The sequence below is a fragment of the Mchenga conophoros genome, linkage group LG13, assembly GCF_057382185.1.
Source record: "Mchenga conophoros isolate Kocher_MC1m ecotype Shallow Benthic linkage group LG13, M_conophoros_male_GT1.1, whole genome shotgun sequence".
NCBI classification, from domain to species: Eukaryota; Metazoa; Chordata; class Actinopteri; order Cichliformes; family Cichlidae; genus Mchenga; species Mchenga conophoros.
Genome location: NC_140538.1, coordinates 1751899 through 1775334, shown reverse-complemented (window position 1 = coordinate 1775334; position 23436 = coordinate 1751899). Strand labels below are relative to the sequence as shown.

The 23436-nt window shown below is 46.0% G+C and overlaps 2 protein-coding genes across 10 annotated transcripts in view; one reads left to right on the top strand and one right to left on the bottom strand.

Annotated features, from left to right (window-relative positions):
• Window positions 1–108: 108 nt before the first annotated feature.
• Window positions 109–23132, bottom strand: syndig1 (synapse differentiation inducing 1). 7 transcript variants are annotated; one of them, XM_085295962.1, is made up of 7 exons: window positions 22883–23132; window positions 21424–21464; window positions 18648–21326; window positions 18305–18530; window positions 16647–17281; window positions 12680–12817; window positions 109–3435 (listed from the first exon to the last, which is right to left on the bottom strand). In XM_085295962.1, exons 5-7 carry the CDS (start codon window positions 17196–17198, stop codon window positions 3277–3279), a joined length of 849 nt encoding a protein of 282 aa, XP_085152088.1. In that variant the 5' UTR covers window positions 17199–17281; window positions 18305–18530; window positions 18648–21326; window positions 21424–21464; window positions 22883–23132; the 3' UTR covers window positions 109–3276. The 7 variants fall into 7 exon arrangements, 5 of the variants coding, with proteins under 5 accessions (XP_085152088.1, XP_085152090.1, XP_085152089.1 ...); XR_014894769.1 differs by lacking the exon at window positions 22883–23132 and having other exon boundaries at window positions 109–1785; window positions 1964–3435; window positions 18648–21870; XR_014894768.1 differs by lacking the exon at window positions 22883–23132 and having other exon boundaries at window positions 109–2117; window positions 2244–3435; window positions 18648–21870.
• The window catches only part of cul9 (cullin 9), a 28687-nt gene continuing 27122 nt past the window's right edge, over window positions 21872–23436 (top strand). For all 3 annotated transcript variants that reach the window (XM_085295961.1, XM_085295960.1, XM_085295959.1), the window contains exon 1: window positions 21872–22013. In XM_085295961.1, the coding sequence (XP_085152087.1) occupies window positions 21872–22013 (142 nt within the window). The remainder of the gene's footprint in view (window positions 22014–23436) is intronic.

Below are 23436 nucleotides of genomic sequence, written 5' to 3'. Positions count from 1 at the left end.
CTCTGTTTGATTTGTAGCTGGGCAGGAAGTTATAAGCTCATGTAGCTTAGCATGTTAGGCTAAGAGTCAAACAACTGACAGACAGCAAACAGGGAGGTTTGACAAAAAGCTCCTTTAATTCTGACTTTTATTAAGAGTTCAATCTGAAACATTCAGCAGATGCTAATCTCAGTGAAAGTCAAACACATTCAGTGAGCGTGTACGGACAGCATGTGTGATGACGGTTGCAGCCCTTTAGCCCAGACTTTGAAGCTGCCGAGGATGAACCATTTCCTGTTTCCAGTCCAGGCTGATAAAGCGCACCGCAGCTTTTTAGGAATCATGAACGTTCTGCGATCAACACCCCACTACGTTACCCAGTGGCTGCACGGCCTTTCTGTTATCGGGGGTTTAAACAGCCGTCACTGTACTCCTACACGCCAAACAAAAGCACCCATCTGAACACCTTCAGAGCCACACCTGCAGCTTAAACCTGAAGACTGCATGAACCTCTGATTAAAGGGTCATTCTGCTTGATTTCAGTAAAGAAATGCACGAGACTCATCCCGTTAATTTTAGAACTCCATAACAGCCAACGACTGTTTCAGTCTGACTTTACAATCATTAAAAACGGGCGTTATTATCCACTCAGTATTTGCAGACTCTATCCGATGGTCTGAAGTCAGAGAGAGCCCGATTAGCTTGAAGGTTAGCTTAGCAGTGAATCAGGTGTGGTAGATTGTCCTCCTAGGTGGGCGGAGTCATTAAACAGATAATTCTTCAGGGTCTGACAGCAGTGATTGTTATCAGAGTTTCAGGAACATGTGTATGTGTTCTTCTGTTTGGTTTCACTGCAGCTCTGAAGGTTTGTACTGGGAAATAATGACTCTATCATGGATACACAGTCGGTTTCACATTTAAACACTTCCAACACGAGTGCTGGATGGACTTTGAGTCAATGACCCTGGACCTTCACAAAGCCTGTATAGCTGATATGTGTGTTTAACACAGGGGTGGGCAACTCCAGGTCTCAAGAGCCGGTGTCCTACAGGTTTTAGATATCAACCTGGATATCGCACCTGAATCAAATGATTAGGTCATTACCCAGCCTCTGGAGAACTACAAGAAATGTTGAGGAGGTCATTTAGCCATTTGAATCAGCTGTTTGGATCAAGGACACATCTGAAACCTGCAGGACACCGGCCTTCGAGGTCTGGAGTTGCCCACCCCTGGTTTAACATTTTCTCTATGAAGGATCACCACGAGCAGTCAGTTTGTTTTGGACATGTACAGCCTTCAGTCTAGGACCTGGGTGGACCTGGGTGGACTTCCTAAAAAGGAGTGGGCAGACATGCAAACACCAGACTGGTTTCAGATGTTGGTGGAGATTCAACATCAGTTTTGATACTCTTGGATTTCTGAAGGCCTTCAGCAAAAATTGTGAATGGACATTGTGTCCAACAAAGATCAGGACCAAAGAGATAGACACAAGGTTTTGTTTGCCAAAAGATAAATGTGGTCTGCACCACGGAGACTGAGACTTAAAGACTTTCAATAACAATCCCGGATTGATGCCCTCAAAATGAAACTTGAGTGGATGTTTTAAAACCTCTGAATTAAGTTTGACACAGATGTAGAATCCACAGTACATTTACACATCAGTGGACATCAGTGGACATCTAAAGACTCATATATGTTCCCATATCACTCAAAGGATTTTTGTTTTTCGTTTAAAGTCCACCATCAAATTGGACCTGCAGTACCAAGGGTGTAGAAGAGAGGCCAGCCCAAAAATCACAATCAGATCTGTGGATGAACAAAAGAATAAAAGTTCTAGACAAAAATCTGTAGTTGGACATCCAGACAAACTTGAACATCAGAAACACCCCGGAAAAAACCTCCCAACGTTCCCGCACCGATAGTCTTACATAACATTTTCTGAATGTCCACACATGACTATGACAATTCGTTTCCCAGTGCTCACCTGTAGACGAGGACCCGAGTACCTGTCTTACACAGCCACCAAACAGGGTCCTGCATTAGAACCATGATTACAACACTTCCAAAGTCTGTTAAGGTTTCTGCTGAATATTCAGTTTTCACTGAGATGTCCTGATTCTGGACCAGAAGTCTGTAGACTTTCAAAGAGAAGACATCAGTGTGCATAAAAACAAAACAGACAATAAGAAAGAATAATAAATGAATGTATGTCCAAATTTCATAACCAAACTGTACACAGATGTTAAATGAAGTCCCAGCCTGACCTCCAGATGCTAAACCTGCAGAGACCATGACAGGTGAAAGATGTGTCTCTACCCTCGACACCGGCGTACCAGTTGGTGGGTTGTTGGTGTTTCTGTGTTGGTTTAAAGCCAAAAGGACACACGATGAGGTCAATGTCATCGGATCAGCTGACAGAGTTCAGCAGTGTCTCTTTTATCACATGAACAAGTCCAGAGTTTGTCCAAAAATATAAATAAATAAATAAAAAGTCTTTGTGTCTGTCCTGATATGCAAACAGGACGCAGCCAGTCCACTTTCACACATTCACCCGAGTCCACCTGAGCACAGGTGTGTGGTCATCTCTCCCTTCACACTCTCCTTGTGTTTATCATCACTGTAGATCATGTTACAGTTTGGTCCCATTTTTTATGTCTTTGTTTAAGTGTGAAGAGAGTAAATTTACATTTACATCCAAAAAAGTCTCACAGGTGTTAAATGGAGGCCGTGTTTGCCAACAGGTAACGTCCAGAGCTAAATCAGGTAAGCTGATGGCCCACAGAGCAGGATATAAATAACACAAATGCTTATTAGTGCTGCTGATGGTATTCCTTTAAACTCCTCCTCCTTTTATTCTGGCTGAACATCTGATGTGGACATTAAAAACTTCCTATGAGAGAAACTGTTACACCCTGAACGTTAACATCACCTCCAGGGTTTATTCGAGCTTTTTGATTCACGTCCTCCAACAGTAATGAAGAACTTTTCATGCAGATACAGTTAAAGTGATGATTCAGTGCAGTTTGGATGATGGAAATGAGAGTAATCACACCAAAAATGTTCTTTTAAACAAACTAATGTCAGCAGAAGCTTTAAAAAATGCTGCTGGTTCTTTGTTTCTCACACATCTCCTCTCCTTGGATCCGATTGGCCCTTCAGAACAGCACAGCGGGGTGTCCGACGCCATCGTGCGCTCACAGGAAGTTCTCCAGTTCGAGATGACGGCCAACATGCTGAAAACACTCACTGGGGAGCTGAACTCCAGGGGAAGGTGAGGGTTCGCTCCGTGATCTTAGGCTACCAGTGGTGATTCTTGGAGAGGTAGGCGATGAGCGCCACGGCCACGCCCACATAGATACCTGTCCCGATGGTAATTGACAGGACGGCGAGGAAGAGAGCCCGCCTGGAGCTGGAGCTGGCCAGGTGAAAGTCTCCTTTGGAAACTGCCTTGTTGGTCTGAGAGGGACAGAGACGTAAAAACAAGTCAGACAAAGGTTAGCTCCTTATTTCGTCGCTCTCGTGTGACACGAGCTGGGAAAAGAAACACAAAACACAGAAAACTGCACCAAGGTGAGCTAGAACGGCAGTTACAGTGGGAAACTGGGCTAAAGTATCCACCCATCCATCCACTGTGGGAGGAAGCCGGAGAGAAACCATGCAGGAACAAGAAGAACATGGAAAAGTCTGGCAGGCTGACGGCTTCAAACCTTCTCACTGTAAGGCAACTCCGCCAACCACTGCTGATGTTATAGGAGGATTCAAGTCTCTGGTTGATCTGATATCGTCGTGTTGGTGTTGTTCCCAGATCATCATACTAAATGTTGTTCCAGGATCAACACTGCAAGTGACCAATCAGAATGTGGTGACGTCATACTTTTGCGACTTCGGGAAAAACTGCCGTAAAACAAAAAACTGTACTTAAGCTGCGAGAAACCGCCTCTGTCTGCCGATCAACGGACCCTGACCCTAAACAGTAAGCAGAACTGATATTGTCCTTGCAACATTGGAATTTCATAAATGCACGAATGGCTTGGCGCGCAAAAGAATAACGTCACAACAATGTGATTGGTCACTTGAACCTGGAACAACATTTTCATGATGGTCTGGGAACAACACCAACACGAGGATATCAGATCATCCCAAGTCTCTAGTCCAGGTACGCCTCAGTAATTGTTACCGATCAGAATTTTTCCTCTGGTTCAATCAGGTCAATCAATCAATCAAAATTTATTTATATAGCACATTTTTAAGACCGAAGTACACCAAAGTGCTTTCCATTAAAATCGCAGTACAAATAAAATCACAATAAAATATAAATTACAAATATATAAAATATAAGATAATTACATAATCTAAATACAGAGCCAGATGTAAATTACCCTAATTCGCCTTAAATGCCAGATCAAACAAATACGTTTTTAAACATGATTTAAAAGACTGAATGGAATCTGACGCGCGAATATGAAGAGGGAGAGTATTCCATAGCCTGGGTGCAGCAACGGCAAAGGCACGGTCTCCTCTGGTCTTCAGCCGAGACCTAGGTTGCACCAAGAGCAGTTGGCCCGATGATCTTAGTGCTCTCTGAGGGCTGTACAGACAGAGGAGATCAGCTAAGTAGTCAGGTGCCATATTGTTTAAAATTTTATAAGTAAACAATAGAATATTAAAATCAATTCGATATCTGATAGGAAGCCAGTGTAAATTTTTCAGAACAGGGGTGATAGAGTCAAACTTTCTAGTGCCGGTCAAGAGACGTGCTGCGGCATTCTGGACCAGCTGCAGACGCTGCAGAAGAGAAGATTGTAGACCCAAGTAGAGAGAGTTACAATAGTCCAGTCTTGACGTAATGAAAGCATGAATGAGTTTCTCCATATCTTTGTGTGGTATGTAGGGTTTAGCCTTAGAGATTAGGCGTAGTTGATGAAAGCTAGTTTTTACCACAGTAGAGACCTGTTTGTCAAGTTTGAAGGAACTATCCATGAAAACTCCAAGATTCCTGGCAGTATCAGTAAGGTAGTTAGCAACAGGCCCAAATGTGCCAGTCAATTGTCCCAGAGGCATATTTCGGTCAAAAACAATAATTTCTGTCTTCTTTCCATTTAAAGTAAGAAAGTTACGTGATAACCAGTCCTTGACATCACTCAGACAGTCAAACAGAGGATGTGGTGAGGATAAAGCATCCCCAGTCAGGTGAAGGTAGATTTGAATATCATCAGCGTAACAGTGAAAAGAGACATTGTGTTTTTCAAAAATGGAGCTCAAGGGCAACATATAGAGAGAAAACAACACAGGACCCAGTACCGAGCCCTGGGGCACACCACAGCGGAAACGGGCAGAAGAAGAGGAATATTTTCCCATCGAGACGGAGAACGACCTCTCAGAAAAATATGATTTAAACCAAGATAAAACATTTCCTTTGAGGCCTACTACATGTTCCAATCTTGCCAAAAGGATATCATGATCAACCATATCAAAGGCTGAGGTCAAATCCAATAGTACTAAGACCGCAGAGCGCCCAGAGTCAGCAATTAAGAGAAGGTCATTAAAGACTCTTAGTAGGGCAGTTTCGGTGCTGTGACGCGGTCTACATCCAGACTGAAATTTATCACTTATACCGTTTCTCTCTAAATAGGTCTGTAGTTGCCGGAGCACTATTTTCTCTAAGACTTTTGACATAAAAGGAAGTTTAGAAATCGGCCTGTAATTAGCTAAAATGTTACGATCAAGGGTACTTTTCTTGATAACAGGTTGCACGACTGCATGTTTAAAGACATTCGGAACATAGCCAGATGACAGTGAGAAGTTCATTAGAAATAAAATACAAGACCCGATTGTATTCAATGCATCCTTAATGATACGAGAGGAAATAATGTCGTGCAAAGAATTTGAGCTTCTCAGATTATTAATTATTTCCTTTAAAGTCAAAAATGACACAGGTTCGGACTGTTGGAAAACCGTTAAACATTCAGAAGCTGGGGCTTGATTTACTACCAAAGAATGTGTGGCCCTTAACAATGAGATTTTATCTATAAAATAATTTAGAAATTTTTCGCAGAGGGCCGGGGAGGCACCCATTGAAACATCCGAACAGGGATTAACCACTGAATTAAAAATTTTAAACAGGACTCGAGGATTATGGCTGTTATTCGCAATAATGTTAGATAAAAAAGAAGTTTTTGCCATTTTGGCAGCCTTCTGGAATTTAGACCGGCTCATATGCAGGATGTCAAGGGACACCTGAAGTTGATCTTTTTTCCATCTTCTCTCAGCTCGACGACATTCACGTCTAAGAGCGAGGATGGATTCATTTAGCCAAGGTTGGCGTGAGGTTTTACGGCGTCGAATCTTTACTGGAGCCACAGTATCCAAAATAGAAGTACATATAGAGATGAAAGAGTTGACTACGCCATCAACCGAGAGAGGTGCATTACTGATGTCTTCATAACAAAAAGAATTGGCAAAGGCCGCAGAAAAAAGAGCAACAGCCTCAGAATTAATCGGGCGTGATAGGCTCGGTGGACCCTCAGAGTTCAATTCCATATTGCATGACTGAACATCAAACATAACTGGGAAATGATCCGAAATCCCAGCATCATTGATGTCTGTGATGCAAATGTCCAGTCCATACGACAATACCAAGTCCAGCATATGCCCTTTAATGTGGGTTGATTTCCTCACCCACTGAGTGATATTAAAAGAGTCAATAAGGGCAAGAAAGTCCTTAGCCAATAGGTCCTCCTCGCAGCATATATGAATATTAAAATCACCACAAATAAGTACACGATCATAACTTAAGAAAATAATTCCTAGAAGATCAGCAAATTCACGGATAAAGTCCTTGTTGCGCTTCGGAGGTCGATACACCACCGCACAGAGGGTCCGGGGGGAACCGGACAACTCCAGTAGTTGTACTTCAAAGCTGGAGTGCAAGGCGGGAGGCAGTTGCCGCACTCGGAATTTACTTCTAAAAACCGAGGCTAGCCCTCCACCCCTGCCCGCGGTCCTAGGAGAATTAAAGAAAGCACAGTCCAGTGGAAGAAGTTCCGAAAAGGAAGAGGACTCACCAGGGCGAATCCAGGTCTCTGTTAGAAACAGGACATCCAGCCTTGATGCAAGAAAAAGGACTTGTTCACCAGTGACCTAGTGTTTAGCAGTGCCATACGGAGCGTAGCCTCGTTGACGCTACTGGGAGCACGTCCCAGCCGACGAAGATTACTGTAATCCACACCTCCTCCAGAGATCCGCTTCCAGCTCCATACAGGTGGACACTCAGCTGGTAGAACCGAATGGGCTTGCTGGCCAGCATAGCGAATCCATCGATGACGACACAGTCTGAAGGTATGCTGGGAGGGCCACAGGTTGTCAATAATGGAGCGGTAGCCAATCACTCCATGTGCTTTTAGGTAAGCTTTAATACGAACGCGAAAACCACTCCGCTTACCCCGTTTCCTATATCGTTTCTTGTGCGGTGTAAAAAGAGGCAGGTAATCCGTGCAGGCGGAAGTATGTGGTCGAGGCTGGGAAAAATTCCCTAAGTTCCAATATAGATCCGGCTTTTGGTGATTCAAGGGTCGAAGATTTAAAAGAGTTTGTCGATCATAGGCAATCAGGGCAGTAACATCCGGAAAGCATATAGAAAGTAATAAAACAAAGAGAAAACAACACTCAGGAAGACGGACCCAAAGACGGCTTGCCGTACACACTGGCGCAATCAGGTGATGAAGATCTGTCTCCATCTTCTCTCTGATGAAACCAGCAGCGTTCAGGTCTGAACTCGCCCGCGGAGCTCCGAGCTTAGGGGGAGACTCCACTCACGACGGCAGATAATCAGCTTTACAAAGAGATGCTGAGCAAAACAGCAGCAGAAGAAATGAGATTAAAAGGCAGAGGAAGAGCAGTAGAGAGGACCCATCAGTCTCTCTGCTCTTTAATCGCTTTTTAATAAAGATGATGTGATCAGGGAGCAAAGCATCCTGCTTGGTTTTTGACCTCAGGGGCTCTATTAGATATCTGCTTCATCAGCTTCTGCTTGGATTCCACTTATTGAATGAGTGGACCTGAAAAATGTTGCTAACATGACAGCGATGTGCTGCAGCGGTCCATTCTGACAGTAACCTAAACGTCACACAGGGGGACCAGGCCTCCCACCTGACTGAGTCAGACTGAATCTGAATATTCTTACTGCTTTAATGTGCTATCAGAGCTGGTACTGACTGACATAACAACACTGTGCAGTGTGACTTGGGCGAGTAACAGGTTAAAACACCAAATTCATCAAAGCAAATTTCCCGACTGAGACAGCAGGTTGTTTGTTCTGTTTTATCGGTGGAGTCTGGTATGTGTTAGAGCTCCGAGGCTGATGTTCGCCGTGTGCTGCCAGTGACCATCTATCTCTGTGTCAGGTGACAGCTGAGTTAACTCTGTAAACCTGATTAACTGGCTTGTGGGCAGGAAATAACCACTGTAATCACCACAGTTTCCAGTAAGATTTAATTAGTTTCCATGTCATACCACATGACAGAGGGCGCCAGTGAGCTCAGGACCTCCTGTGACTGGTCCAGTGGGGAGATGCTCCCACTCGGCCCAAATAAAGAACGTGTGTGTGTGTGTGTGTGTGTGTGTGTGTGTGTGTGTGTGTGAGAAGCCAGAGTTATGTAACAAGCTCAAACTGTGTGTGCATGTGTAGCCAGGTTTTACTGGCATTGTGGGGTCCTAAGTGTGTATACGTCACCACATTAGAGAGACGTCTTTCTGACTGGGACAAAAGGGAAATGCTTGAAGACACACTTTTTAAGGTTAGGGTCATCCCAGTAGTAGTGTGAGTTAATCTCCAGGAAATGAATCTGTGTGCGTGTTGGGCTTGCTCTAAAAGCACCAAATCAGATTATGAACAGGAGCGATTGTTTCAGTCTGCCACGTTTACTCTCAGGACACTTTTCAGCTGTTTGTTCTCACAGTAAAAGTGTCCTGACAGTATTTTCAGAGGGAGTTTCTCTTCTCATCCATCATTAGATAAAAGTCCTGATGTGACTTCATACACAATACATCACACGAGTGTTCACCGTAATCTGTGTGAAAGCTTTGTTATATGTGAGTTCAGCTTGTATCGTCCTTGATTTTAAAAGTTATTTTTCCTGGTGTGCTTTTCTGTGTTTTGACTTGCTTGCCTCTGTTAGCATCAGACTGAGTTTATATTTTTACCCTCTGTACCGGACATGTGTCTAACTGAAGGTCCAGGGTGTTTGACTGCAGTAAATACAATAAAAACTAGTTAAAGGAAACTTGAGGACTAAAGCTCACTGTGGAGCAGATGGTTCAGACACAGCCGTTTAGCATTAGCACGTCCAACGACCTGCTCATTATAAACTCAGGTCGACTGGCTGCAGCCGCTCAGTTACTTTTCCTCAATAAGAAGTCACGTCAGTACGTTTAGAGCTGTAACATCTCCACGGGACTCAAATAAGCATTATTACTGAGAACATGTTGACGAGTGTCATGTTTCCGACCTTTCAGGCACAGTCATCGTACATTTAATGATGCGCCTGTTCTTAGAAAGGCTGTGGGACTTCTTAGTGTTAAAGGTTTGGGACCAAAGAAGATTCTCGTATTTCAAACATGATGTAAAGCTCCCTCTGTGAGTGAGCAGGATCCTCTCCTGTGCGCTCATAACCTTTCAAATATTCCTTTCTTAATGATTTTGGTTTGATGAACCTCTGACAGAGAAAGGACAACCATGCTCCTCCTCCTCCTCTTCCTCCTGCCGCAGTGCTTTCTGTTGTTTCTCACTGACGGATTTCAGTGTGGGAAGGGTTGTCAGTGGCAACCAGCCCAGGCTCCCTTGAAGCTGTAGGTGTGCAGTTGCCATGGAAACCACATATGTGACAACCAGAAAGCTTGTTGCGATGACCCTCCGCATCCGACCAGTCCTGCTTTGTGCACATTCCAGAGCTCCATTTAAACTTTTCAGCATTTTTAGCCGCTTCCTTCAGACTTCCTGCCGTCCAATCAGCAATCGGCAGTCATCAGCTGCCATTTTTTGTCAAAAGCCTGCAGAGAGTCTGGAACAGGAAGTTCAAACCTCGTCTACAAACTGTCAGACTGATGCTGGAATCAAGTGATTGTTTTAATTCTCATTCTGGAACTTTCAACGCAGCGTCACTTTAAGCATGACTGGACTGTAACCAGAGAGTGTGACTGTTTCCTGTTTTATTTTGAAATTCCTGGTCTGTGTGTAGCTGTCTGCTGGTTCGTGGGTTTATTCCTTTCTCTGTTCTTCCTGTGTCTGCGTTGCGTTTATGCATAATTTCCTCTCGTTTGAATGTTTCATGGGCTTTCCCTTTCACCTGTTCTCCTTCCTGGATCCTACCTGTGTGAGGTCACAGGAGGCGCCGCATCCGTCCCACTCCTGATTCTTTTAACAAGCTGAGTGAGAGCATCTCTCCTCCTCCAGCTGACTGCAGATCAGTTATATAAGGTGAACTGTGTCAGTGTGTGTAGACGCAGCTCTGAAGTAATGATCCACACACACACATTGACTCATTACTGTAAATACACAACGGTCACTTGCCACGTTCAGGTCACGTGATTGTTTCATGCAGGTAGTTTATTCCAGCTGGAGGGAATCATGTCTCCATCCCACAAACAGACAAACCACAGCTGCTAACTGTTAGCAGTGACCCCATCATCACATTGGCCATCTGTTACCATTAACGTAGCAGTTATCAGACTGTAGTTAGACAAACATGAATAATTATCGCAGCTGAACGGGTCGTGGATGCAGTATCGATCCGTGTCAGAGCAGAGTACAGACACGCGGAGAAGCGGGGGGGTTGATGCTGTGCAGAGTAGCGGCGGAAGCAGCCGAACGGGACAGAGAGTCCAGAGTGCGGAGAACCAATCAGAGCAATGAGGGCAGAGCAGCCAATCGGACACTTTCAGGCCTGATGAGCAGAGCCGAGAGAGCAGAGCGAGGCTGCAGGCGGACGTGGACGTGCACAGGGAGCATGTGCAGTTTACAGCCAATAGTGACGAGATTCTGAGCACTCAGCATGTCTGCCTGTTACCTGATCTGCAGTTTGTTAATTTTGCCACGTTTTATTCCAGAGCTTTAGTCTAAACTCTGTTGTAGGACGACTTGAGTTCTGTTGTTTGTGTTGTTAGTCTTTTCATTTATCCAGCCCTCTGTGCTCCCTGTGCGGTGGTGCGGTGGTTAGCACACTCACAGCGAGAAGCTGCGGCTGACAGGCTGGCTGTGTGGCTCCTCTCACATGCAGTAACAGTGTCTGTATGGTTCTGTGTTGGGCTACGTCCACACTGATGCGTCTTTGTTTGAAAACGCATTGTTTTCTCTCCGTTTTGGCTGAGACGGCGTTTTGAAAACGCTCTCGAAAACGCACACATTTGAAGAAGGTGCTCATGCGTCGCAGTGTGGACAGCGAAAACCGAGACTTTCCAAAACGATGACGCGTGTTAGTCATGTGATGCAGTCATGTGACCAAGCTAAGATAGCGGAGGGCGTTACACAGCAGTTGTTTTGTTTGACAGCCGTATTAAAGATTAACATCAGTCTGCACGCGCTCCTGAGAGCTTTTCTTCCTTTTTCTAATTCTCACTCGCTTTTGCAACTTTGTACTTTTGTGTTACTCGCAGCAACGACTCCACCTCATTGTGAGTCCATTTAACAAACTCGGTGCTTTTCCTCAACATTCTGCTGCCACGTTTCAAAGAGACGGAAGTAAATAAGCGGCAGACAGAAATGAGGCAGGGCAAATCTTCTTGCGCTTCACACATGTGCAGCACTGGAACATAAGCGTTTTCGGCCATTTCAGTGTGGACGCACAACTCTGTGAAAACAACTGAACACGCTAGTGTGGGCGCGGAGCGTTTTCAGACGAAAACGCCATTTTCAAATCTATCGGGCCAGCCTTACACACACTGCTTCAGGGTGTACCCTGCATTTCGCCCTCTGGTAGCTCTGTTAAGGACGGATGTATTTAACACTTTAAAGCAGGGGTGAAGAACTCGAGGGCCAGTGTCCTGCAGGTTTTAGACATCACCCTGGGTCAGCTGACTCACATGTTCTTTACCAGGAGAACTCTGGAGAACTTCAAGACATGTTGAGGAGGTCATTTAGCCGTTTAAACCAGCTGACATGTCTAAACCTGCAGAACACCGGCCCTCGAGTTCTTCACCCCTGCTTTAAAGCCTAACCTGTTGCTGTGACAAACATCTGTAATCTGAACCATTTGCTCAACTGAAAGAATTCCAGTGGTCTGTGCTTTTTCAGTGATTTAAGGGTTATTACGGTAAACCTAGGCACACTACGTAAAGACGAAGGTTGGTGGAGAGAAGAGTTTTGACCGTCTTTTTTATTGTTTTGTTTTTGCTGTTTGCTGAGATTTGAATCCCTGCCTGGGATTATCATAATGGCCCTAACATCAGTGAAACGCACAGAGTCAGTGCTTTCAGAAACTGCTGCAATTTTGCCATGTTCAAGAGTAATTTGACCTAAAATGCTCCCGCCGGTTTCGGGGGGTTACAGTCTCAGCTTGTGCACTCGCTATTGTTTCCCTCATTCATGCACATTGCAGGTTAAAGTGTTCTGGGTTCAATGCAGCTAAGCCTCTGGCTTCAAAACACGAGAACTCTTTGATTTCCTATTTCAGAGAAATGTTAACATGCAGCTGATCTGAGTCCTCACCTCGTGTGACAGGTAGAAGGCGGCGATGCCGAGCGGCCAGAAGCAGCAGAGCATGGAGAAGACGCTGAGGCCCAGGTGATCTCTGGGAGGCATCAGCAGGAAGGCGTCCTCGCTCTCTGATTCGCTGGAGTAATCGCTCTGATCAAAAACACGAATCAATCAGGAGCAGCTTTTCAGTGTGTAAACGCTTACTCACACACTCACACACTCACACTCACACACAGACACACACACAGACACACACACACACACACTCACCCTCACACACACACACACACACACACACACACACACACACACACTCACACTCACACACATACACACACTCACCCTCACACACACACACACACACACACACACACACACACACACTCACCCTCACACACACACACTCACACACACACTCACCCTCACACACTCACCCTCACACACACACACACACACACTCACCCTCACACACTCACCCTCACACACAGGGTGTGTATTTTGTTGTACAGTTATTTTATTTTCAACTTTAATTTATATATTTTATCTTATTCTTCCCAGTTAAATTTACCCTTCATTCTAATTTGTGTTGTACAGTTATTTCATTTTTAACCTTAATTTATATTTTATTCCTTCCTAGTTAAATTTACCCTTTTTAATTTTTCATATTTATTTCCTATCTTATTCATAGCCTTTTCCTTTTTTGTTTTCTTTAGGTCACGAGCAGTTGTCCAAGCATTTCACTACATATCGTACTGTGTATGACTGTGTACGTGACAAATAAAATTTGAATTTGAATTTGACACACACACACACACACACACTCACACACACACACTCACACTCACACACACACACTCACACTCACACACACTCACACTCACACACTCACACTCACACACACTCACCCATCAGAGCTGCAGAGTAGATTAACGCTGGACTTCAGTGAGACAAAATCTCAGCTAATCGTCTTTAATGCGATTGGCTGTTAGGAGGTCAAACGTGTCGCTCAGAGAGCTGCAGCTCTGAGTGCTAATCTCATTCTGCAGGAAGCACTCTGACTCCCAGCACGGACCGATGGACGGACTTCCAACCGTCCATCCATCCACCTGTCTGTCTGTAATTCCCTCTAGCCTTCAATTCATCCTTCCATCCATCCTCCCACCTGCCCTGTTCAAAAATCAGATCCAGATGTTTCTTTACTAGCTTCACTTCCTGTTATCCAGAGGTGTTCCCAGGTCAGACAGAACGTCTAACGTTTCCATGTGTCTGTATGTTCTCAGTCGTCCAGGTCATGGTAATCTCAGGAGCTTGAAGTACCTGAAAGAAGCCCGGTCCCTTTTCTTTTCAACATCCTTAGACTATGATCGTTCCATCTAGTTCTGGATGGATCCGGTGGGGTTTCTGTATGGAGGACCACAAGAGCCCCGCGCATCGAAATAAAACATTCTGTGCTTAATTAATGAATTGTAGAATAAAATCTGCATTTGTAAATTCATTTTTGAATTCAAATTTTATAAACTGCATTTCAAAATCCATTTCCCTTTCCTGTTCGCTCAGGGATTAACTCAGGGATTAACTCATTTTTCTAGCTCATAGCTAGAAAAATCCAGGCTGGCAGACAGCCTGTGTCTGACCAACCAATCAGAGAGCTCCTTACATCCCACGGTGTGGCTAATTTGAATAGCAGCAGGATTTTTAAAATGAAGTTGTTAATCCAACTGCTAATCCACATGTTAATCCCTGAGCGAACAGGAAAGGGAAATGGATTTTGAAATGCAGTTTATAAAATTTGAATTCAAAAATGAATTTACAAATGCAGATTTTATTCTACAATTCATTAATTAAGCACAGAATGTTTTATTTCGATGCGCGGGGCTCTTGTCGTCCTCCATATTTCTGGGCATGGCTAAAACATTTCCAAAGAGAAGCATCCAGGAGGAACCCTGAGCCTGATCAGATCTGATCTGAAACACCTCCTTCATTCTGAGATCCCTCAAAGTGCAGGTTCCTCACCTGATCTCTAAAGAGCCCAGAGGAAGCTGTTTCTGCCCCTTGGATGCCACAGCTCACAGTCACAATAGTAAAAATGTACGTTTATACCCAAAGGGGAGCAACGAGCTGTTGCCCAGGAGGTCTGAAGTAGTCAGAACATCTGCAACGCTTGAAAAACTTTAGAGCATCTGTGAGTAGGGATGGGTACCGGTGTCCGGTGCCATTCTGACATAAACGGTAGTAACCAGACCGAAAAGCAGCGCACATTTTGGTGCTTTATTTCGGTGCTTTTTTTTTCCTGAGCTGTGATACACTTTTAGCCAATCGTTTTACGTTTCCGAGGATAGTAGGCGGGGCCAGGTACGTACGTTCTTTTAGAGCAGAGCTACAGATTAAAAATGTCCAAGGCGAAGCGGTTAAAAGTCTGGCTGTACTTCACAGCAAAATATGCAAACTCAGCAGCAACAAGTGCTTTAAGCTGATACTGTGATACTGTCAAAGGAGGTAACACCTCGAATCTCATGAAACAGGAGACGCATAGTGTTTTTTTAAAAGCCGAGAAATGCGCCGTATTTGATAGCTTGCTGCGAGACCTCACACCGAGCACATCTACTGCGGGTGGGTTGCCTGTTATGCAACATCCCCCAAAAACCCGAAGAGGAGAGTCCTGGCCCCTAGCCCTGCCAGTGTAGCAGAAATGATGAGGATGATGATGCAGCAGCAGCCGTTCTTCTCTGCGTGAGTAGCTTAATGTTGTTCGCGTGTAATTTACGTTGAGTAGGCTAACCACGTTATTACATTAATGCATGTAAGGTGAACTAGCAAACATCATCATAGCTACATGCAGCTGTCCTCTTGTGTGATGGCAGATGCTCCCTTCACCCTGGCCAAAAAGGCTAAAATGACCAAAGAAAAAGTGGAAAACAGTTAAACATGAGAGGTTTTAAGTTTGTGTTTTTTCCATTGTTTAAGCTTCCAGCCAAGAGTGATACCATATATGCCCCATAGCTGCAGAAAAGGCTAACATTGTTATATTTTTACAAAAACCAGCTGAACATGAGAGGTTTTTGGACCAATTTTGTGTTCTCCATTCTTTAAGCACCGGTTTGAGCACCGTTTGAGCACCGGCACCATTTCAAAAGTACCGATTTGGCACCGGTATCGGATAAAACCTAAACGATACCCATCCCTATCTGTGAGTGACTGATGATGACCAGAAATCACTAAGCCAAGACGATGAGCCGGCAGCCACAAAAGCTCCTTCAGAGCTCAGCTATAACAGTAACACCGCAGACACTTTAAATCTTGACTTTCTTGATGTCTCTGATGAAAGCAGATATCAGCTGATTTCCAAACTCTGCTGGATGTGCTTCATGAATGTCACCTACTACAGCACAGACAGGTTTGTGTTCAAACGCTATTTTATATATATTTCGATTTGATGCCCTGACCTCCATCGTGGTGAGCTCACTGATCACCAAACCAAGCCTCACGAGCTGACTCACAGTGGCTCTCATGTCTGGTTCTTCCTCTGTTAGAGAAGATCTGACTGGACCACTAATCAATGTGGGAACTTTGTTAACATTGTTCCACTGTGATGCGGTTGTTGTTGTCATAGCAATGACTTTAAATGGCAAAAACATTGGTGTTTCAGCCATGCTTCCTTGGTGTGGTAGCACCCACGAGGAAGCCCGTTTTGACTACCGCAGAGACGTTTCACAGCAGCATCTAGTGGACATGAGAGGAACTGCAGTGCCTGTTTTCCCTCAGTGAATTTGTGTCGATGACACTTTTCAATCAGAACTAGAAAAAGAGTCCCGGCACTCGTTCTTCAGACCTCTGCCCTCACCTCGGGCTCAGGAGGCAGAGTGGGTCATCCACCAATCAGAAGGTCGGTGCTTGGATTTGGGGTTCTGAAGCCAGAGTTTTCCCCAACTCATCATCAGAGTGTGAGTGTGTGAACATGAGGTGAAAAGAGCTTATTTACCTCGAGCTCCTGGAAGTCGTCATCGTCGTCGATGTCATAGGACAGTGTGTGAATCTTTGCCTCCTCACCAGAAAACTCCAGATACTTCCCATCAGCAAACAGCAGCACCTCCTTTGTGGAGACGGCGGCGGCAGAAGAAGAGGAGGCTTCTGGTCCAAGTCCCTCTATGAAGGTGGTCTCACAGCAGTCGCCTCCCCCGGCCTCCCCCCAGGCCCGCAGGACACTCTCCGGGCACAGGAAGAGGCCGGGGGCCGGCCTGAGGCGAGGGTCTGGCACCCCATGCTGGGGCAGGAGAGTGCTGGGGTTCAGAAGCTGGGGAGGACCCCTGCTGTGCTCCTGCTGAGGGGAGGTGCTCACCACCACGTGACCCTGATACTGAGGAGCAGAGTACACTGACAGTAGCACCTCCCGAGGCTCCGCCCCCAGCCTGTGCGTGTTGATCAGGCCATTTTGTCTGCAGGCTTCTCCTCCTCCTCTCCGTGAGACTCTCCCAAGCCCGGAGGAGGTTTCAGGCTCTTCTCCTCGGCTCTCCTTGTTTCCTCCACCTTCCATCTCTCCTCAGAACTCGTTTCCTCCTCAAGGGGTCTCTCAGAGAGGTCAGAGGTCAAGGGTCAGGCATTGCATACTGAACTTTGCTGGAAAATAGAAAAAGAGAAGATAGAATAGAAAAGCCCATTGATGTCATTGTACTGGTGTTCCACACCAACTGTGACAGCAGGAATAAATACAAAATGAGATAGAGGCACACACTGGAGAACAACGCAGGAAGTGCAACGAAAGGCGCTGGTCCGTGTGTGACGGTCGCTCAGAACATGGCTCAGATTGGTGTGGCGAGTGGGCAGGGTAACAGTCCGAATAGCCCAGGGGAGCCTGGAGGTGTGGGACCTGACTGACCCAAGGCGTGGTGCAGAGGGTGGTGGGTCAAACAGGTAGTGGGCGGGGTCTGAGGGGTATGAAGGGATCTCTGTGAAACCGATCCAGGAAAAAGCACGAAGAGGCCTGTCCTGCTGTCCTCACAGCACGGACACATGCACCCGTGTGACGTGTGTTTGCAAACGTGGTGTGTGTGTCAGAGGATTCACCTGCTGAGCTGCATCCTGCATCCGATGAGATGCCTTGATAAACACCTGAGGTCCTTTTATGTTTTGGCAGGAAACCATCAGCAGGAGGACAATCTGACATACGGGGACATTTCTGCACTGCTGTGTTTGCTGCTTCATATTGGGACCAGATGATGGTCTGTTTGGAATATCTGGCGTCAGCAGCGTGTGTGAAACCTTAAACACCTGAAGCACCTGGTATATTAGAGCTCTAATAAAGGATTTTGTGCCTCGGCCCTCCCTCCCTACAGCCTTCAGATATTGTGGTGCTTCCTTGGCTGTGGTGTTGGAGGTGTTCCTGACGTTTTTGGGGTATTTGTGACTCTGTGAGCTGCGGCTCACATCAAATAATCCACAGCACATTAATAATAAAGCTCATCTTCAAAGCTGCGCCCACACCACCGACAGGCGCACGTGCATGGACAGCGCGCACACGCACGTGCACGGATGTTTACAGAAAAACCCTCATCGTAAACCCGAATACCGACACTCACCGGCTCTGACGTCAGCACGGTGATAGCCACACGCGCACACACACAAACACGCGCACATACTCACCTCCCAAGGTGAGACACGAGAGCCGTCCATCCATTCATCGTCCATCCATCTGCGCATCCAGGCGTGACAGCGACCCCCGCGGCCGTCCCGCAGCCGCGTTGGGTGCGCTCTGAGCGGGCTGAGAGGCGGCGGGTTCCCGATGCGAAGCTCCGTATTTCCAAAAAAGCCGTAAGAGGAGAGAGGCAGGCGGGCAGGCAGGTGTCCGTCTGCTCCGAGAATGATTCTCCTGCAGAGAGGAGGTGGAGAGGAGGAGGAGGAGGAGGAGAGAAGAGGCATGTGCGCTGAATACAGAGGAGGTGTGTGTCAGCAGAGACTTCTTCCACAGGGTCCTAAAGCCCCTCACATCAAACATGACGAATCGAATAAATCGTCCTTGAAAACGTCCAGGTTTGGACTCCTGAAGTCAGACCTGCTGACCAATCGCAGGCTCCGCCTCTCCCGTGGGACATCTTTCTCAATGATCTAAAGAACATTTGAAGATATTTGCTCGGACTTAGAACTGGTTTTAGTTTGGAGTTGATCCTGATCTGCATCCAGGAATTTCTCAAAAAATTCAGAAATTCAATTAATGTTGAATTTTTGACATCTCCCTTTGTTTTTAGCTGGGAGACATCGTCCTGATGTTCTAATATTACAAACCGAATCTGTTCCAGATCTCCTTCACACTCAGTTCATGCATGTTTCCACAGTGATTACACTCACAGGCACCAGTACCCAGGAGGCCAGGCAGCTCCTGGAACAGGAGGAGGCTTCTGGACTGGAATGGGAACATCCGGGGTGCTTGGATATCTTTTTGGTCGTCAGGGAAGCCAGCCCTACGATTCTAACTATGGCTACGTTCACACTGCAGGTCTTAAAGCTCAAATCTGATTTTTTTGTCTACAAATAAAATGCGACAGCAAACACGCTCTAGTGTGAACCCTCAAAGCGGCCGCATGCGCAAACGAAGACGTCACACACAACGCGCTCTGTTTAGACCCAGAGCAACAGTATTCTTTGACTGATGGCCTTCATATAAAGTCTTGTTTCGGACTTTACGTTTCCCAATTTTGCTTTAAGTCATAAAGTTATTTTGTTATCTACATTTGGCCTAATAATGATCCTTATTGCTGTTTTAGAGGGGCGGTGCTTCAAAGGATAGCTGCAGATTATACAGTACAAATAAAATGTTCACGTTTCTCCAACGTTGTCTTCCCAACAGTCTCACTAACATCTATACTGGATGGCCAGGAATCTCGGGCGCTTCTCCAGCGCTGATAATTGGCGTCTGTCTTGTGTCAGTGACGTAAAAGACGGATTTAGTGCGACATGACCATCAAACAGCAGTCGCTTTCTAAAACATCAGATATGTGTCGGATTCAGGACCACATACGAAAGTGACCCAGATCGGATTTGTGCCGTTCACACTGTTAGACCATGATCGGATATGGGTCGCATAGGATCAAAAAAGACGGATTTGATGCACCTTCGCCTGCAGTGTGAACGTAGCTTTAGATGTCTCAACTCCACCTGCTGCTTTTCATGCAGAAACAATCTTGTAGAGACTAAACAAAATATAAACGAGGGAAGAGTCAAGAGAGAATGTCAGGGTGAGATATTCCATCAGGCGTCATGGAAACAGGACATTTTAAAATGAACCACACTTTCTGTCATAAACACTTTTCAGACAGAGTACACCCACTAAAACTTCATCAGGTCCCATTAAACCTGGTATGAGTGATAGTTTGATTTCATCAGTGTGTCACATCACTGTAGACGAGGAGCTCACAGCTCGTCTGAGCGGTTTGCTTTTGTGCATCATGGACAAACATCTGTGCATCGGATCAGGTCATCAATGCAGCCGATCAGGTCACCAATGCATCGGATCAGGTCATCAATGCAGCCGATCAGCTGCTGCTGCCGAGCCCCGTACCTCCAGTGGAAGCACTGGGGACGGAGTCAGGTTTCCACGCAGTTGTTAATTCATTAACGTTGGTGTTATAGATCTTGGGTTGGATTTGAACTCTTGGGACCTGCTGAAACCCCGCCCAACTGCTGTTTGTGTGGGGTAGCCAATCAGAGGTAAGCTGTGTGGAAAATGGGGAGGAGTTAAATATCTCGCTTCAGACAGAGGATGAACTGCAGAGAGGCCGGTGTCAGGTAAAGAAGGATTATTCTGAACAGGGACTCAAGCACAGCTGCTTTCAGAGAGTCCAGGAACAGACCACACCTCAGGAGGGAGGAGGTGACGGAGGGGAGATCAGGATGAAGCAGAGAATTTTGGAGGAGGCTGAGGAAAAAAACGTCAAACATCTGAGTGAGAAGAACTTGTCAAAGCAGAAGAATAAGCTCCAAACTAAATTCATGGATAGTAACCGAAACGAAACAGGATGTAGGGCGCGCTGTACGCAATGATGGAGTCCTCATTCCCTGTTATCCCGCTCCACCCACACCACCTTTTTTTTTTTAAAGCAAGCAGGAGTGTTTTTGTGTGTTTTACTGTGTAAGATTTGTCCTCATGTTTAATATGAGCTGCACAAAAGGGAAGTGCTGAAGCAGCTTAAAGGTAAAAGTGCCTTCAGTGATCCACACATCACAACATCAGGTCACTCCTGCAGAGGGAAACATAAATCAGCACAAATGAAAAATGCTGCATCACCTTCACGCTGACTGGAGACCTGCACAGCTTCATCCACCTCACAGGTCCAGGGCAGATCTAACAGATGCAAAAAAAAAAGAAAAAGATGCAGCACACCTCATGTCAGACCACACTCAGGGCCCACAGTCACACCCTCACGCTGAGGTCTGAATGTTGGAAACAAAATGAAAATCTGATTTTGTCTTGAATTTACTCATTTTTATCTTCACCACTCAAAATTCTTTAGAACCAAATTTCCAGCTGACTTCAAACTTCCTTTCCTGTTTTCATTCTTCGGTCAGTTCCTGCTGCAGTTCACAGATTAAACGTCAGCACCCCCTGCAGCTGTGGACGCTTTACTGCAGCACATACACCTGTGAGCCTCCAGGCGCTCCTCCCTGCAGACTGAGGGGAAAGCATCAGGTAGTGAAAAATGAAGAAAATACAAGAAATTAAAAACTGATATTTAATCTTCAATCAGTGTGAAATGGGATGCTCGTACATTGGAGGAGGACCCCGGGACAGGAGGAGTTACTGCCATGTCTGTAACTCAGAAAACAGAACACTTTTGTTTTTGGAGCTTTCCTCTCCAAACAGCAATAATAATATTAATGTGCAAGGGTTAGCCAGGCCCTTCCTCCATGTCACACTGAGTCCTTAACTTAATATATCTCACCTGTACCTGACCCTCTGCGGTTACACTGTTACTTACACCTGTCTGTTACACTTACCTATTTGTTGCACCTGTGTACCTGTTAGTTACACCTACACAGACCTCTCTGATGTTTTCGCCTTCCCTGTTGGACTCGTTGGGCTGATGTCTCACTGCCGTCCAGCGGGGTGCGCGCTGCTCATTTAATCGTAGTTTTGAACCCAGCGAAGAAGAAAAGTGTCGGCGCGTGCGTCCAAGAAGAGGCCGTTAGTGACGCTGTTCCTGTCACAGTGCGCAAATGCGCATCCAGGAGTGCGGAGCTCTGGCTGAGAGCGAGCAGAGCCACACCGGCGGGCTAAGAAACGAAACCTTAGGAAGGAAGCGAAAACAGCGCTCCAGGGGGGGCACTCAGAGCGGGGGGAAGGCCTGTGACGCAGTAGGTAAGCCGGACTTACCTGACACTCGGCTGGTCCTACGGGCCGGGCCGTGGATGCCTGCGGAACCGCTTTCCTGCCGGAGGCCCTCCGTTCACATCCACATAGCCCACCCTGAGCCGCCCTGAGAGCGGCGCACCAAACTCCATTCAGAAAACTGCTAATTCAGAACAAACGCTCTTCGGAGAGCAGAAACACGCGCAGTCCCGTCCGTGTCTGAGACGTGTGGCGAGCTTGTCGGTGGCGAGCTTCGGTTCGGCACTCTGATACGGCACGTTATCGCCACCAGGGCTCAGTCGGGAACTGTTGGCTCGTCCTCTGAAGTATGTCTGAGGTGACGATGATGCAGAGCGGCAGACTGGATGTAGACTTCATTATAACTTGTGTTTAAAAACGGGAAGTTGGAGGCGCCGAATTTACTAGAATATTCTATAGAGCAAAAGAGAGTGAGTGAGTTTGATCAGCGGGCGGTTTAAGGTTAAATCGAGCTTTTTTTACACGGGCTTTGGTGTGACATTTTGAGTGCTCGTCCATATGGCTCACCATGAGTAAAAGTTAGCTGGTTAGGTGTGATGGGTAGTTAGCTGGCAGGTTAACCAACAAAGCGTACCGCAGCTTTGACAAAGTGCGCACAAAGCGCAGATTTTTGCGGTTAAAGGTGAAACTAACTGCGGCAGCAAACTAGCCTTAGCAGCCGTGTTAGCTTGTTGCGTTCAGATTAAAAAAAAAAATCAAGTGCCCGGCTAATTCCTGAATCTACAGGACTGTCAGTGAGCTAATGCAATGAAAAGTCACTTTGACTTCATTAATGACACTGCGCTAAAGGCAGGGCAGCGGCGAGCACGGGTGACTCCAGAAATTAGTCCCCTTCTTACCCAAGTTTTAGACGTAGCCCGATGAAGCTAGCAGCCGTTGGAGCGCACGCTCAGCTGACAGCGGGGAGACGCACTGGGATCGTCCCAGGGCCGAAACGCAGCTGGAAACCAGCCGACTTTGTGCTTCCACCGAACTCCTGTCAGAAATCCACAAATTTTGCCCTGACATCAAACTAGCGTCACATCCGTTTTATTTCACACCAACATCCACTCGGAGTTGTGATCCTCTTAGAGTGATCTTCTCTATACCCAGCTCCAGTCACATCTGCAGAGTTCACCCCATCACCAAAGTCCAGTGAGTTTGATTTCTGCACATTCTTCAGAATCCAGTGAAAAATGTGCAGATGTGACCGCTGACATCACACTACAGTCACATGTATTACTTGTCTTTATGCCACAGCTCCATTCACTTTCTGGTCCTTTTAGTTATTTTCACGATTTTCTTTGGGTTGATCAACTTTTCTTTTTTTTCCTCTTTCTCAACAAAAACGGAGTTATACTTCAGGTGATGTCATTTTCTCGTGGCCTCCTGATGAAACTTTAGTCGGATTCTG